At 52.8% G+C, this 15,682-nt stretch overlaps 1 protein-coding gene across 3 annotated transcripts in view; it reads right to left on the bottom strand.

Moving 5' to 3' along the window:
- The window catches only part of SRGAP3 (SLIT-ROBO Rho GTPase activating protein 3), a 93,763-nt gene that overhangs the window by 21,412 nt on the left and 56,669 nt on the right, over positions 1-15,682 (bottom strand). For all 3 annotated transcript variants that reach the window (XM_068694109.1, XM_068694108.1, XM_068694110.1), the window contains exons 5-11: positions 12,931-13,116; positions 12,038-12,166; positions 4,487-4,708; positions 3,892-3,993; positions 3,463-3,660; positions 2,399-2,483; positions 957-984 (exon numbers count right to left, since the gene is read on the bottom strand). In XM_068694109.1, coding sequence (XP_068550210.1) covers positions 957-984; positions 2,399-2,483; positions 3,463-3,660; positions 3,892-3,993; positions 4,487-4,708; positions 12,038-12,166; positions 12,931-13,116 — 950 coding nt within the window. The remainder of the gene's footprint in view (positions 1-956; positions 985-2,398; positions 2,484-3,462; positions 3,661-3,891; positions 3,994-4,486; positions 4,709-12,037; positions 12,167-12,930; positions 13,117-15,682) is intronic.

Raw genomic sequence — 15,682 nt, 5'->3', positions numbered from 1 at the left:
CCTGGAGCCCCACCGGCCCCGGCTCTGACGCCGCTCTCAGCCTGGCAGCAGCAGCACAGCCCAGCTCCAGCCAGGAGGCAGCAGGCCGGGACACCCGCTGGCCTCTGCCCTCTGCCCAGGCAGCCTCCTTCCCCTCCTTCCTGCCTGGAAAGGCAGCCCGGTGACCAAGCCATCACCATCTGCTTCAGCATTTCTCACGTGGAATGTCTGTTTTTTTTTTGTTTTGTTTTTTTTCTCTTGGTATTGCAGATTTAATTAAACGCTGAAATAGGATTGTAAAAAGATGACGCAAAAAGAGGTTCGAAATGTTCTGGGGAGATTTTTGCAGGCTTTGCTGGCCCACGTCTTACTGTTAGGAAACCAGCACACTCAGAGCGAGCCACTAGAGCTCTGTGGAGATGCTTTATGGACTGGACACAGATCAAAGCCTCCTGCCTGTTACATCCACCCCTAGCAATATCTCCTGCTGTAACTGGATGAAAGTCTAAGAATAAAAACACCCTCTGTGCTCCTGGGTAAAGAAGCCGGAGCTGGGAGAGGTTTTCAGGAGACGTATCAAAGTCCTTAAGAGAACAGTGCTGGCAGGGAGCAGGTGGGCACACTTGTATTGCTCTGTCTGAACACAACACAACCTCAGCTGTGCCTACAAGACACTGCAGCGCACCGTGCTACAGAGCGCTTCCAGGCACTTCCAAGCCAGCCAGCTAGAAATTACACTGCAGCAAAAACAGGGGCCTGTTCGTCATCACCCTAATTACTCCACTTCAGGCAATGCAGCCGAGAAGCAGGTCAGTGATCAGGATTTGCCTGCCCTCCAGCCTGCCAGCACAGGGCAGCTGGAAGATAGCTGACTCTTAGCCCCACCAAGCTGTGCCAGCAGCCAAGGCAAGCACCCTCCTGCCAGCACGAGCCAAAGGTCCTTCCCAAAAGCAGAGCAAATAGAAGAAACTTCTCACCTGGTTGTTCCGCATTCTGCTCTTTCACCTACAAAAAAACGTAAGTTTCCATCAAGTCTGCACATTAGTCACCAGAAAATGGCTGTTCAAACACAGATGCACAAGCATTCCCGCCCCTGCTTCTGGTTCTGTAAGCCCTGAGTTAATTGTTTGTGGCAAAGCCGAGTGAGCCTGAAAGCCCTGCAGGTTGCAGGAGGTGCTGAGCTGGTTGCCATGCGAACCCTTTCCTCTAAGAGGCACATTACAAGTCCAAGGCTCAGTCACAAGGGGGGGAAAGCATCTTCTATTCCCACTGACATTAAAGGTTTATTTGCAATATGAAGCTCATCTTAAAAAAAAAAAAATAACCAGATGCACCACACGTCCTCTGCAGTAAGTGCTCATTTACACTAGCTGGGGATTGGCCAAATTCGAACAGGAAAGGGGGAGTCTGATAAGGGCTAAAGCCCCCGGGGAGGCTGCTGAGATTAGCCAACTGCCTCGTGGAGGACCACTAATAGCAGCTGAATACAGCGGAGTAATTCTGCTCCTTGGCTTTTCCTATGAGATAACAGCCCATCTAATCATAATCAGGCAGGCGCTCTTCTGGCTGTCAATATTCTCATTCCCTTCGTGTATTTTTAGTGCTTGGATTTCATATAAATGGCAGCATATTACCAGTGATAAGATCTGTTCATTTTTTAAAGTATTTGTCAATCCACTGAAAAAACTAAACTCGTTTCACATGCTGTTTATTTCTCCCAAGGCCAAGAAAGCTGATTTATTCTTCCTTTTTCTAAGGCACATAAAAGCAAGCATTTGGCTTCACATGCCTCCTTCCTGTTCTCCCTTGGCACCTGCAGAAAGCAAGCTTGCAGCCAATTCCTCGCTGAAAAAGCAAAGAATTCCACACAAGTGTTTTGCAAACCCAGATTTTTTCCTAAGGAGAATCAGCTCATGCTGAAACACAGCATTCTGCATTTCTGGGCTAAGCATTTGCTGAATGTCTACGTAGCAGGACAATCCCATGGCCTGGAAGAAATTCAGAAAGTTTCCATGTGAAAACGTTCCACAGCTGCTTTTGCACAGTATTAAAGCAACTGCCACCACACTCTTCCTCCTAAGAAGAGCAAGAGTTGTTTTGTGTGGGAGGGCAGGACGGTGACCAAGTTAAGCTCGAAGAGACAATCACTTCTTGCACTGATCCATAGGAGTCTTAGCCCTGCATCTTCTGCACAGGGCTGCTTCCCCTGCACACTCCCAAAGAAACTTAGAATAAGAATAATATTCCATGGAAATAACTATTTTGCATGTCACTAGTCAAACTTAGTGCAGCAGCCGAACATGGAGGCCATCAGTCACCCAGGGAACACAGAGGGCAGGTCGGATTGGCAGATGAAGCCTGCTTCAAAATCACTGCTCGTGGTGGGACATCTCCCTCTGAACCTAACTCTGCAACTCACCTTCCCCAAGAGTCTGCTTCAGCAAGTCGTGTTTAGCCTGGAGCTTCGTGATAAGATTACTGCCATTCAAATACTCTTTAAATTTCTGGAATTAAGAACAAAACAAACAAGGTGGGTTAAGTCTCCCAGCAAAAATCATCTGCAATTGATGTACACTTTTGCCTGGGGCTACTGACAGGGCCTCGGAGCGGCTGTCAGGCTCTAACAAACGAGGCGTCAGATGCACCGCAGGATGGAGCACGCTCTAATCACTTCTCACTGCCCAAGCCCCAGCCCTGATGATCTTATTAGCCCAGTCTCCTTGGTGCTGCACCTCCTGCCTGGGAACGCGAGGAGCTCCAAAGAAAAGAGTTCAAAGCAAGCTTTCTTTTGTCAGGCTTCTGAGAACAGGCTGGAAAATCAAAGAGGTTTTCCCTGCACTGACGGGGGCTTTGCCTTTGTGCATGCAAGCGCTGCAGCAGTGAGAACACCCAGTGCAGCCCAGCCCAGCCCAGGCAGTCAGGCAGTGGGAGCTGGGCGACACAAACCGTGCAGCGCTGCTTCGTGGGCCACTGTGAGCCTGCTGTACGCCCAGTAACACCCCAGGGCAATCATTTCATGGAGGAGTAAGGGAGTCAGACGTAGAAAATGAAAGACAAAAACATGGGAAAAATCACAAATTCTTGCAAAATTTATCAAAAACAAGCACAACTCTAAACTGCAGTGATCCCCCTCCCCTCGTAAATCGGAATAATAACACTGCTAGAGAAATTAGCAGCTTTCCTATGCGTACGTATTTATCACAAGCCTGCTGCCCAGTTCTGAGCCACTCCTGCTGGCTTCTGTAAGCTTTTGGTCACAACTGGTTGCTCCAGTTGCTCCTTCAAAATCAAGGCAGACACTGAATTGTCATTCCCTATGCATTGCCCTGCCACTGTGAAATGCATTCCAATCCCAAATCAGACAGAAGACAAATACTTGAAGAGACTGAATTGGTTCTTGCTCTTCACTAATGAGCATTTAAAATGGGACTCAGCCCTAGCAATTAATGCTTTGTGTCCTGTATCACATGAGATGAGACTCACTGTAAAATAGAACATCTCAGTTTCCTGTTGGTTGGCTCTCCTCTTGGCAATGTTTATTTTACTCATGTAGGTCTCTGAAGCAGCTGATTTGACCGACTCAGTGGAGCGACTGTGCTGGAAGGCATCTGAAACATCAAAATCTTCCACTGTCAGCATGTCCTGCAAAGTCTGCATTGTGGCGTCCAGAGTTTTTCGTACCTATCAGACACAGAAGACAGCATGTTCTTGAAGCAGACTGGAAAACACCACATCCTGAGCCAAAACAACTGGCCAACAAGCAGCTCATACTGGGCTCACTCATGCATGAGCTGCAAGGGGAGCCCTCAGCACCACCACCAACCAAACCCCACCCCACCAGGAACCCCCCTGCATCGTGGGCTGAGCAGTGCTGCCTGTGAGGCCGCCCACGAGACCCAGAGCAGTCCTTACCTCTTCGTTCTCTATCTTGAGGGTGGCCAGTCGGGACTGCAGCTGGTGGTACCGCATCAGCAGCTCGGTCTGCACAGGCTGCTGGGCGCTGACCTGACACACCTGGGGCAGAGCCATGCCAGAGACAGGAGAGGATTCAGTGGGTCACGCACTGAGCAGACACACGCATTGAACACCTACACGATTCTCTCAGCTCCTCACATCCCCCAGGGCAGCATGGCCCAGTTTCTACGCAGCAGTGCCCTGGACCTGGGCCAGCACAAGGCATTTCCACCCAGCATTTTAAAGCTGTGCTCTGAAGTCTTCCAATTACAGCAGGTAAATCAAAGCCCCGCTTTACAAATCTGTTGGGCAGTTCAGCTGAGGATCAAGCCACAGGCATTCTAATTGGGAAAGGCAAGGAGCAAGAGGCATGCTGAAAGGAGGAGCCCTAATGAGCTAAATGTCTCATTAAGAAAGGAAACATGAATAGCAGCATGTGAAGACAGAACAGAAAGGGAAGGAATAATGTAATGGCGATGGCAGAGAACAAGAGAGACCCAGCCCAGGCCAGGCTGCGAGGCAGCCCCACAGCCCCGGGCGGCAGGCACAGTACCTCGTCCCCCATGTGGGGCTGGAACTCAAACTTGAGCGGAGGGCAGAAGACCTGGTTGCACATGTCCATGATGGTGTGCTTGTCACTGCGTGCATCCAGGTTGTCCACGGCGTTCTCGATGATGTCCAGGCCCTCGTGGCGGGAGGTTTCCAGGTTGTACTCTGCAGACAGGTAAGTCCTGAACGTCCGAGCAAGGCTGGCGTGGAAGCCCAGGTCACAGCACTGAGAAACACAAGCACAGGTATCACACAAGCACTGCCATCCCTGTTCTGGAGGGTCAGGCGCACATCAAACACACAGAAAGCAGTGTATGGCCCAGCGAAACGCCAGCCCTGTTGTATGGGGATACGTTTAATAGCATACTGCAATACTACATGACAAGGCCAGGAGAACACTGCAGGAGAACAGGCACCAGGGGCACAACCAGCCGGATGGTGCAACCTTGTGGGACCTTCACCACAGCACTGGGGTTTGGTGGCCTTGGTTCTATGGGGAAGGACGTGGGTGGTGCTCAGGCAGGAGGGACTTAAAAATCAGGGAAAAGCACGGTTCTCCTGCACCCTGCAGAGGTCCCCAGAAAAGGGTTGGAGGACCCACACCACAGACTGTCCCAGGGCATTCCTTCTCACCCGGGGAGCAGCCCTGCAGGTACTTTTTATGCAAAGAAACCATTCCCCAGGTTATCACGTACAGACGGTGCTCGGGCAGGGTGGCACTGAGAAATGCCCCGCAGCCCTTCCAGCCCGGCTAGGGAGCTGCCTTCCTCGCTCACCATGGAGCAGCTTCTCGTGCATAACTGATCGTTCTCATGTTCACCTTGGAGAAAATGATAAACCTCTGAGCTAATTGCCTAATGTACAGTATTTTGGCAGCAATAGCCTGTTTTTAAACTCTCTTCTCAATATAATTGAGTTTGGCATGCTAAGTATAGCACCAGCATGGGGGTTTGCTGCTACGAATGCATAATCACAGCTCAGCACAACCCCCCCCGCCAGTCCTAAGGGAGCTGGGTGGGAGCCGTGGCACAGCGAGCCCCCGCGCCGCTGGGTGCGACCACCAGCCCCTGCCCACGGCACCGCAGCGGGGGCGCAGGCAGGCCCAGAGAAGCAGCCAGGGTGTGGATGCCAGCAGCGGCTCTGCGGGGAAAGGAGGGGCACGGCGAGACAGGCAGGAGCACGGGGAGTAGGAGGAGAGCAGCTCAGCAGGCTGAGCCCTGCGAGAGGGGCTGCAGGGAGACTGCAGCGAACCACAGGGCTGCCATCCAGAAATGCAGCACGTCTATTCCTGGGACAGGAGAGGGCTGAAGCTCCTGGGAGAGGACCAAGCTGGACAGATACAGCTTTATCCATTGCCAGGAGTTTCGTAATCGGATGTCCCCAGGATGCTTGTTTCTGCCTCCCAGCACAGCAGAGCCCCATGCCGCATGCCCCCAGCTGTAAGCTGCAGAGATGCATCCCAGGGCAGGAGGGATGCGGGACACAGGCAGGAGGAACAGAGGGGAAAACCTGCTGAGACGGGCACCCCACCAGAAACACCTCCCGTGGCAAGCAGCCCACGCTAACGCTGCCGGCCAAGGGCACGAGAGCTGCCGCAGGACAAACTGTCAGAGAAGCTGTGAAGCTGTGCTGCCACACAAATTAAAGAATAAGTGGGAAATCCTCATTGTCTGAGCTATAATCAAACACACCCAGAACCCCGATCATTTACCAGGTTCCCTTTTGCTTCTGGCAGTATTAAATCATCTTCCCAAACCCCACCGGGCTGTGCCTCGTGGTACAGGGCTCCCTGTTCGGGGCTGCCATGTCAGGGACACCTTTTCCAGCTCTGCAGTGTCCACAGGAATTACTTTGAACCAAGGCAGAAAGGCACAAAAAGTGACTCTGCATCAGCACATCAGCACTGATAAACTTGAAGTGAAATATGAAAACTCGGCCGGTGCCACAAGCAGCTCCAGCCGAAGAAGTCATCTCGCTCTCTCTGCCCATCTGAGGAGACAACCCTCAGCTCGGATCATGTCACAGAGTTGTACTTGGTTCAGTCTGTGCTAAAACAAGCAGTAACAGCAAAACAGGACAACTCCTGCTTGCAGATACACGAGCACGGTCTGCCTGTCCTCATCCAGTCTTTTAAAGCAGCTGAAACCGCGTATGGAGCAACGGGATTCCTGCAGGAATGATCGAATGCTCACAACCCCTAGTTCCCCTGCCTGCTTAACTCCTCATTTGATGAGTTGAAAACACGGGTGGTTAAGGACTGGTACAGCTCTGCCTCCATAAGCCAGCAAGCTACACAAAAACCTAGCTCCTGGGGAAGTGGGGTGAACCCGGGGCAAAACCTAGCCATGGCCCCGGGAGTGCCTCCCACAGGGCAGTTTTAGCACAAACTCCTGCTCCACCGCCCTGGGGCAGCGCACAGAAAGGGATGGCCGAGGCGATGCAGCCTGCCCAGCTCAGCCCTGCCCCAGGAGCCCCAGGGCAGCTGTCCCCAGCAGGGCACGGGGCCAGGACCCAGCAGAGGAAACGCCAGGGCCAGGCGACTGCAGGCCTGCCCCTCAAACGGGGCTGCACAGGTTTCTCAGCGCCCCTCCAAACCTGCCCCGGTCATTCTGCTGCCTGGAAAATGATTGCTGCTCACCTGGGAAAAAATGCCAGGAGAAAATACCTGCCACTGGCACGGGGTGGGAGCTTCCAGAGCCTCCGAAAGAGAGCTACTACAGAGGAAAATCACTGAATGCCGCAGGATCTGAGGAGACAGAGCTCAAGGTAACGTCAGATGCTTTGGGGAAAAAAATAGGAAGGCAATGTGAAATCTTTCCTTTACTTTGAACGCAGGGCTCATGCTGAAGCTGGCAGCTATGGGCACTGCCCGCACTGGGCTGCAGAGGACAGGCAGGGCAGCCAGCTCACCCGCACGGAGCAGCCCGTGGAGTCTCTGGCGGTGAACGCTGAGCCTGGTGCTTCACATGGGGTGCCCAGAGAGGGAAAGGCAGAGCACGGACTTTCACACAACTCAGGGAAACACACAAAGGGCAGGGAAGAAAAAAAAAGACAGACTTCAAACTCCTGCTCCCAGCTCCAGAACAAATGGCATCTTCTCACCCCTCTCATCCCCTTTGATGGAAAATAAATTAGAAGCACAAATAATAATCCTTAGCGCTTCTGCAGTGCCTTTCATCTACAGAGCTCAAAGCCCTTCATATATTAATTCATTAAGTCTCGTAACACCCCTGCAAGGGCTGGAAATATTACAGTGTTCAACCAAGAACCAAAGCGAGACCCAGGAGGTTAAGCAGGCTGGCTCCGGTCACAGTGCCCCGCACACGGCCAAACCCAGCGCGGCCCCGAGGCACAGCACGGCCGCTGCAGCACACAGCACACGGTGCCTCTGAGGAGCAGGGAATTGGGGAGGTTTGCCCAAGGGCAGGGGAGAGCTGGTGAGAAGCAGGGCACTGAACGTGGGCCTCGAGCCCCAGCACAGAGAGAACAGCCACAGCTCTGCAGCCTCTGCGCTGAGACCCCCTGCGTTACACGGGCACCCTGCTCAGGCTGTGCTGATGAATGGCTGCAGAGAAACCCCCCGTGCCCTCCTGTCACAGCCCACGGCCACGTCCTGAGCCGTGTGAGCGTGTCCCCAGCGCCAGCCGCGGCCGGGCTTGCCATTAGCAGCAGTTGCTGTAAATCTGCCAAAGGCACGGCCTTGGTGCATCGAGCTCAGTGCTTTGCCTGAGGCGGCCACGGAGACACAAACCCCCTGCACATCCCATTCATCCTCAGCCAAACCTGAAGGGTGTACGTGCAGGGGAGGGGGCAGGGGGAGGACGGGATCCTTCCCGACACAGCAATCAGCTCACACCCTGAAGCGTGAGATTTGATTACTTCTAATCAAAGGTTCCTTAACTACAAATATTACCGAGCCCAGCGTTATGTAGGCCTTTTCAGAATCGAGCTATAGTTAATTAACTCTCTGCTCCCTGGAGTGGGTTTCCTTCTGAAGGATCTTTAACCTACATTTTATTTTGCTCCTTAATCTCTCTATAGCAACCCCTCTTCTGTGTGCATTTTCTTAGGGCCTTTGTGCGTGTGTTGTTTCGTTTCTTTTTCCAAGACGAACTCATTGGCAAATTAATCTTTTAAAGGACATTACAACCTCGAGGCTATTCTTTCAAGCTACTGGGAAAAGCGGCAGCAAAAAGCACGGGGAGGGAATTCTTTTTTCCACAGGAATGTTGTTGCTTTTTTGTATAAACTACAAGGTCCAGCGAACCTTGCTCACTACCTCCAGGCAGTAAAATTTACAGCCTGCGCGATACTTCTAAGCCATCACACAATCAGCACAAGGGCTTAATTAATTTAGCAAGCCAATTTCAACGTCCACAGTGTCCGCATGAGGAAGAAGTTGTTGCTAGGTGCAAAGGTCTGCAAAAAATGCAGATTTGCCATACTGTTAAAGCCAGGACAGACAAAACGTAGGAGATCTGTGTTGGTTGGATTCTGCTAGTCTAATGCAGGGCTCTAAGAACAGCTTAGAAAAAACCCATTGTTATCAGAGTACCGTGATTTACAGTTTCCCCACCAAACGGGTAGCTCTGGTAGCTGTTATTAATACCCTGCGTACAGAATTAGACTGTAAGTTTACTAAAGCAGAGTACTAGTGTACGAACAAAAGATGTCAAACTCCTGAAAGAAAATCAAGCAAGCACACCTCTTTCCCCTCCTCTCCATCCACACAAGCCCTGTTTTGAAAGGGATCACACATCCCAAACCATTTATTCTCTTACAACACGTAAAGCCCTTAACGAACCAGTTATTTCCGATTTCCTCACCTGCTTGCACTGCCAGCCCCTGCCCTGGCTGGGCAACCCACGCCCCCGCAGTGCTGCCCAGGGCTGTCTGTGGGGCCAGGTGTGCCCTAAAGCTCGCAGCTCACCTCTGCAACCACAACAGCTGAGATTTTTGTTCTCAACTGACTCGCGGCACCACGGGAAATCAGGCACCCCAGCGAGCCCTGCAGCCCCGGCACATGCCCTGGGATGCCCGCGGGTGTCACCGATGTCACCGCCACTCGCCGCAGCCTCCAGGAGCACGGCCCTGGTGCTGTGCAGCCACCTGGCACCCCTGCCTCCCCGGCCACAGCTCGCTGCAACGACACTAAGTGAGGGCACTTCCTAAAAATACGTTTTGTTTCTGCTCGAAGGACAGTGCAGGCGGCACTTCTGTACCTCTGTGCAACTGGAAGGCTCTTCATGCTGGAAAAATGGCCTCAAGCACCCCGCAGAAGAGCCCTGCCACCCGTACACGCCGGTTCCTGCTGTTAGAGCCAGCGGAGGTGTGTGCAGCCCCCAGGCAGGGGGAGCACTGCCCAGCAGAGCTGCTGGTCTGCAGGCACAGGCGCCCCAGCAGGTAGCTGGTGATGGAAGCAAGAAGGAGAGCTGCAAGAAACACCTAGAATTAGATCCTAATAAAATGGCACCCGGCCTCAGCACCCCTGAGCACCCCTTCTCCCCAGCAGGAGCTAGGTGCCCAGCAGCCAGCCCTGCTGCCTCCACCCCGTCACTCACACGGGGACAGCAGCATAACCCTACCCTGCAGCCCCCAGCAGTAGCTGGAGACACACAGCCCCCTTCACTTAGCTCGACTTTTCAGCACACAGATATTTTCTTTTTCTGGCCTCTGCTTTGCTGTGGTGTAAGTGATGCTCACTGCAGATTCCTGGCGTAACAATTCTGACATTTCTGTTTTCTGTTTCCTCTCTGGGCTAAACAGCACCAGACCATAAGAGAGGTGACAATGCCATCAGCTCCCCTTCCTAGTGTCCAAAGGATTTGGCAGTAATATTAAATTCCCAAGAATTCCTTTCCTTTACTTGCTTGTTTGCCCCAGCTACAGCAAACACCCCAGCGCACAGGGAGGCACGCTGCGTCTCACGGTGATTTAACAGAGCCCGAACCGGTGCGGTGGTCAGCTGGTACTCACATCGATCCTCTCCTTGTACCTCCTAAACCCAGCGTTATCTTTGTGCGAACACTTCAAAATATTTTACAGCTATTTCACACGGAGCTCCAGAGAGATGGTAACAGCTTTATCTCCGCTTTACACACACGAGCACAGAGATCACCTCGGTCACACAGTTAATGGCAGAAATGAGGGAAGAACCGGGTGTTTGGATATAAACGCGCTCCTTCCAAGGGAAGAGGCGAGCAGTGCGCTTTAAGTACGAGTCTCATTTGAGCTGTCTCCATATTCCTTTTCTCCTTTCTAAAGGAGGAAACAAAAAGGCCACTGGAGACAGAAGGAGACAGACACGCCCTGTGCCACTTCACGGTTCCTCTGATCGAGTTTTACATTTCTCATTAAAAGCGAAGCCCTGGGAGGACTCTCTGCTCTCCCGGAGCAGCTGGGACCTCGTTTTTCACCAGAGCAGGAGATTAGCAGAAAGGCTTTGTTATAAAAGTCACTATTCTGCGGTGATGTTGAGGGCAGAAGAAATGTCAAGGCTGTGCCTAATAGATGACACCAAGCCATCTGGGATTTGGGGAAAATGCTGCTAAATTAGCTGCTCCAGTGTTCTGACGGTTCAGATTTGCGTACAAATCAAAAAACCGCACATGGCAATTTGTGCTTGATGTGAAGGGTGTGCGAGAGCCCCATCACCCCCCTGTGTCCCCGAACAACAGCCCCTTACATCGTTAATCATCCCTCTTGGCGAGGCAGCGTGGAGGAGCCGGGAGAATGAGCACAACCGCAACGCACCCACCCTGCTAGGGTCCCGTTAAAGCACGGCCAGGCAGACTGCAAGCTGAAACAAAACAGTGTTCCTCCTCTGCAGCACCGGCACCATCACTCTCCTGCTCCAGCCCCACTCCTCCCATCAGGCGAGCCCAGCACCAGGGCTCAGCCCTGCCAGCGCCGCTCTGCTGCCTCTGGGCACCAAGGGCACCGGCACCTCCCGGCCCTCTGCCTCCTGCTGCGTCCCACGGCACAACGGGGATCCTGTGCGGGGAGCAGCACCCCCAAAGGGCGGGTGGCCCACGTCCAGCATACTCCATACTCCAGATCTGGACTCCTTGCTTATGCTCTCACAAAGGTGTTGCCATGTATGCTGGCTCATACCATGCGGTTATAACAAAAAAACTCCATCTTTTTTTTTTCCCAGACACCGATGACAGAAGGTTCTACGGAGCACAAATAAAAATCAGTTACTTTGCTGTGTGATCATGTGGCCACCACAAAATTCAGAGAAGGCTGACTCCCATATAATGGCAGCTCCAGTTCTACCCATATATGCCTATGTCAGCTGAGGGGAAAGTCAAATGCATGCGTGTAACTGCAAGGGAAAAAAACAGGGGAAAAAATTCAAGTTTACAGCACGTTATCAGGCCTCAATTAAGCATATTATAAAGCCTCAACAAATCCCCCTTCATTACCATAATGTATGAGTGAAAGCACGTTTAAGTGCGAGTGCATTTAAGAACCAAACCATGCCTAAGATGTAGCTCTGCACTTGTCAGGAGAAAAAACCAGTAGGATGCGCACAGAGGGAGGAAGCACTTACATCGATGAGGTCGGAGACATCGTGGATGTAGTATTTACTGACAGCTGCGTTGGTGGCTGCCAGGTTCAGCAGGTAGTCATTCCTGGCTTTTGTACACTTCAGCTTGTTTTCAGAATATTTGGCTTGTCTCTGAAAAAGCAAAACGGAGCGTTAGAGCATAAATAGGATGCTCCTTACACAGCTTCTCTTCCTGCAGGGCCCCACAGCATCCCAGAGCCTGGGTGTGACATGTTAATTAATAACATTTGGTATCAGGTGTGATAACAGACACCCTTGCCAGGCTGGAGGAGAGCACATCTGAGCAGCGTGGCCACAACCAGCCGATGCACAATAAGGGCGTTCTGCTCAGCCATACCCTGTGCACCCGAAGCACAGCTGTTCTGCCTTATCTGTACGGTCATGGAGGTTTTGGCATCAATCAAAATTAGAGGGCCAAATTTTCCTCCCAGATATGCTGACATGCATCTGGACTTAATCCAGATTTGTGCAGCTGTATCAAAGTAGAATCCAGCCCAGAGGCCCAAGCTACAGAATTTAGAACAGGGCCCAGAATTCGAGACTCTGTATAATAGCAGATGTGCTTGGATCTGGGGCATTTGTTCAGAAAGATCACTAGTCTGAAGGTTTAGCACAGATTAACCCTTCACGGAGGCTTGCTGGGGGACAAAATCCCAGTGCTGGGTCAACACGCATGAGAACGCTTCCCAGCTGAGGAAGCTACTGCTCATTCTCAGAAATTAACACAGGAATTAAACAGTTCTGGAGATTCCAGCCTCCAGGAGGATTTGCTGAAGCTGGAGTGCTGTTCTGTGCAATGAAATGGGCTGGAGCCAAATTCCCCCACTGCAGAGGGAGCCCCGCAGACAGCCCATGCCTGGCTCCCGCTTACCCACCTTCTCCTTCATCTTCTCAATCTTCTTGACGGAGCTCCGCCGCTGAGGCCTGTCCTCATGCCGCAGCAGATTCACGCTGATGTCCCCTGACTTGTTGAACTGCTTTTCCTCCTGCTTCTCGGCCTCCTTCAGCTTGCTCTCAGCACTGATGCTTTCTGCATGGTACATGTGGTAGGTCTTCATCACCTGAGGAAACGAGACTGTGAGTCACCTCCTCCAGGAGCAGGAGATGCATCACTGCACCAGGTGAGGACAGCCAGGGGCAGCGTGGAGCACTGCCTCTGCTCTGCCAGGGCTGCCCGAGGCCACTTTGGCGTTAAGGAACAACAAGGTGAGGAGAAAACTATCACAGAGCCACCTCAGCACTATTCTGTAGCAGGTGTAAGCATCACCAGACCCCGCTCAGTCCCTGCTGCGGGAACAGCCTAAGACACGACTCCAGCACTGCTCACCTTCCTGTGGGGAAATGAGAAATCACCTCCACTGCTCTGCAGCTGGGCCAGGGGCTCCATGACACGAGACTGTGAGGAGGCAACAATCAACCTGATGCCACTTTTGGCCCAACTCCCCTCTGCCTACACCTGAACTTAGCCAACCCACCAAGTAACAGGGTAAATAAATCCCTGTTCCACCATTCTGACAACAGACCTCATCCTGAAGGTGGAGGAGCTGCAGATTTCTAGCAGAAGTGGATTTTGTCTCTTATCAGCACTTAATTCCCATCCTGCTGCTGCCGGTAAGCAGGCAGTGCCAGGGTGGATGGCAGCAGTGCCTCTTCCCCTAAATTCAAGTCCGCTGTCAGTGGCTGGACACACGATACTGATGTATTGCCAGGAAAACTCCTGCAAGGCAACTTCTACTGCAGAATTAATACTGCCGGTATTGCAGGGCACTGACGTTACCCCTGCAAACAAGCAGCCAGCAATGCAAAAATAATTAAAGCCTCCAACTGGGTTTGCTAGAACTGCTTAAGGAAGATGACTGCAAATGGGACTGGAACCAAAATAACTTCCCTTGCCACGAGGTTTAAGGACAGATTGTAACCCCACAGGCAAACATCCTGATTCCTTCCCCTTTCTGCACCATTACACACAGGCTCCAACAACATCAAATTATTCAAACTACCACAGAACTGTATCTTTCATTCTGTCGTTACCGATTACCACGATGCCAGCAGGACCCCGATTTAGCGCGCTGAAGGCAACCGAGCGCTGCAGGAAGCCCCATGGTGGCTGCTGACGGGGGGGCCGGGACTCTGCCTGTGCCCCCACGGCTGCACGCAGCGTCCTTGCACCGTGCCCTCTGACGAGCTTCTCCACCTCAACGTTTCTCCTTCTCTGACAGGAACAGGACAGCACCGATCCCTTGCAAGGGAGGTGCTGTCACACCGCAAGGAAAGCGGCCGTGCCTGTCCCGCGGGCAGGGGGCACAGCGGCTGGAGGGGATCGAAGGCACGGCGTGGCCACATCACACCCGGTGCTGGCTGGCCAAAGGCAGAGCTGGACATAAAGGACGCCCTCCTCGCTCAGCAAATGCTCCCCTCAGATGTCGGCTGAGTGTCAGCACCGCAAGGCAAACATTTCCCTGGGCCCCAGAAGCGCGGCCCAGCACCGAGCCCAGCACCAAGCCCAGCACCGCACGGCAACGCCACGAGTGCCAGAGCAGCCTTGAAGGGTCAGAGACCCCCGAGTTAAAAAGGATCCCACAAATGCAGAGCAACTTCACGCAAGCCTGGATGAAGAAAACAGAGTTCTCTCTCCTCGGCTGCGGCTGTCAGCAGGAGCTGCGGCGCGTTCAGCCCGAAACATTGGATCGCCTCTCCCGCCAAGCACCGACGTCAGCTCCAAACGAGCTCCACATGCCGCACCAAGGACTGCACAAACGAGCCAGCTCCGGGATTTATAACTGTAGGCAACCGCGAGGGATAGCAAGCAAAGGCCTGTGCCTTATTTCTGAGATGGTCAGTGTCAAAATCCTGCAAACGTGAGCCACAGGTTTCAAGCTGCAGTTTTGGCAGTGAACATCACAGCACGCATCAAACAGGCACTTTCTGGGTTCTTCCTAAAGAGAAGGACTGAAGGGCTTCCCTGAGACCTCCTTATCGTCTGCCACCGCCTTTTTGTGAAAATCTCAGAGGAAAGTGAAATAGGGGAAATAGAGAAGCCCTGCACTTCAGCACAGCCTGGCAGTAACGAGGAAGGTTCCTCCAGCACCCAGAAGGTGACACAATGGCAAAGCCCAGCGTTTGGGTGATGGACCAATTTGCACAATTTCTGTGAAATCTCAAGGTTATGACCCAGTTCCCTAACAAGAAAAGCTGAATTACTCCTCCAGCTGCCTGCGCTCACCCCAGGCCCCGCAGCCCTGACCTTCGCGCTGTCACAGCCCACCCCCGGCTGCCCCAACGGGACCGGCTCGTTGTGATGGCCAGAGGAGCTCCAAAGGGTTCTCCTTCCTCCTGCCTGCCCCTGAAGGAGCACCACGGGAGCCACGGGTACAGCTTCCCTGAAGGTCTCTGTAACGAGGTGCGAAGGACTGACCAGGGCCGGCCGCTAACCCGCTGTCCTCACAGCTCGGCGCTCACACAGCCGAAACGACTCCTGGAACAGCTCGCTGCCAGCCACGCGCCTCGTCTGCTGCCACATAGTGCAGCTTGTGCCTGGAAATGCAGGGGCTATTTCTGATTGTTTTAATATCTGCCCTGATTTTGAATGAGGTCTGCCCACACTGCAGCAATCAGCCCTTTGATCCG

Source organism: Anas acuta, chromosome 11, assembly GCF_963932015.1.
Source record: "Anas acuta chromosome 11, bAnaAcu1.1, whole genome shotgun sequence".
NCBI lineage: Eukaryota > Metazoa > Chordata > Aves > Anseriformes > Anatidae > Anas > Anas acuta.
Note: the sequence above shows the minus strand (reverse complement) of the source record. Positions and strands in the feature narration are given on the sequence as shown.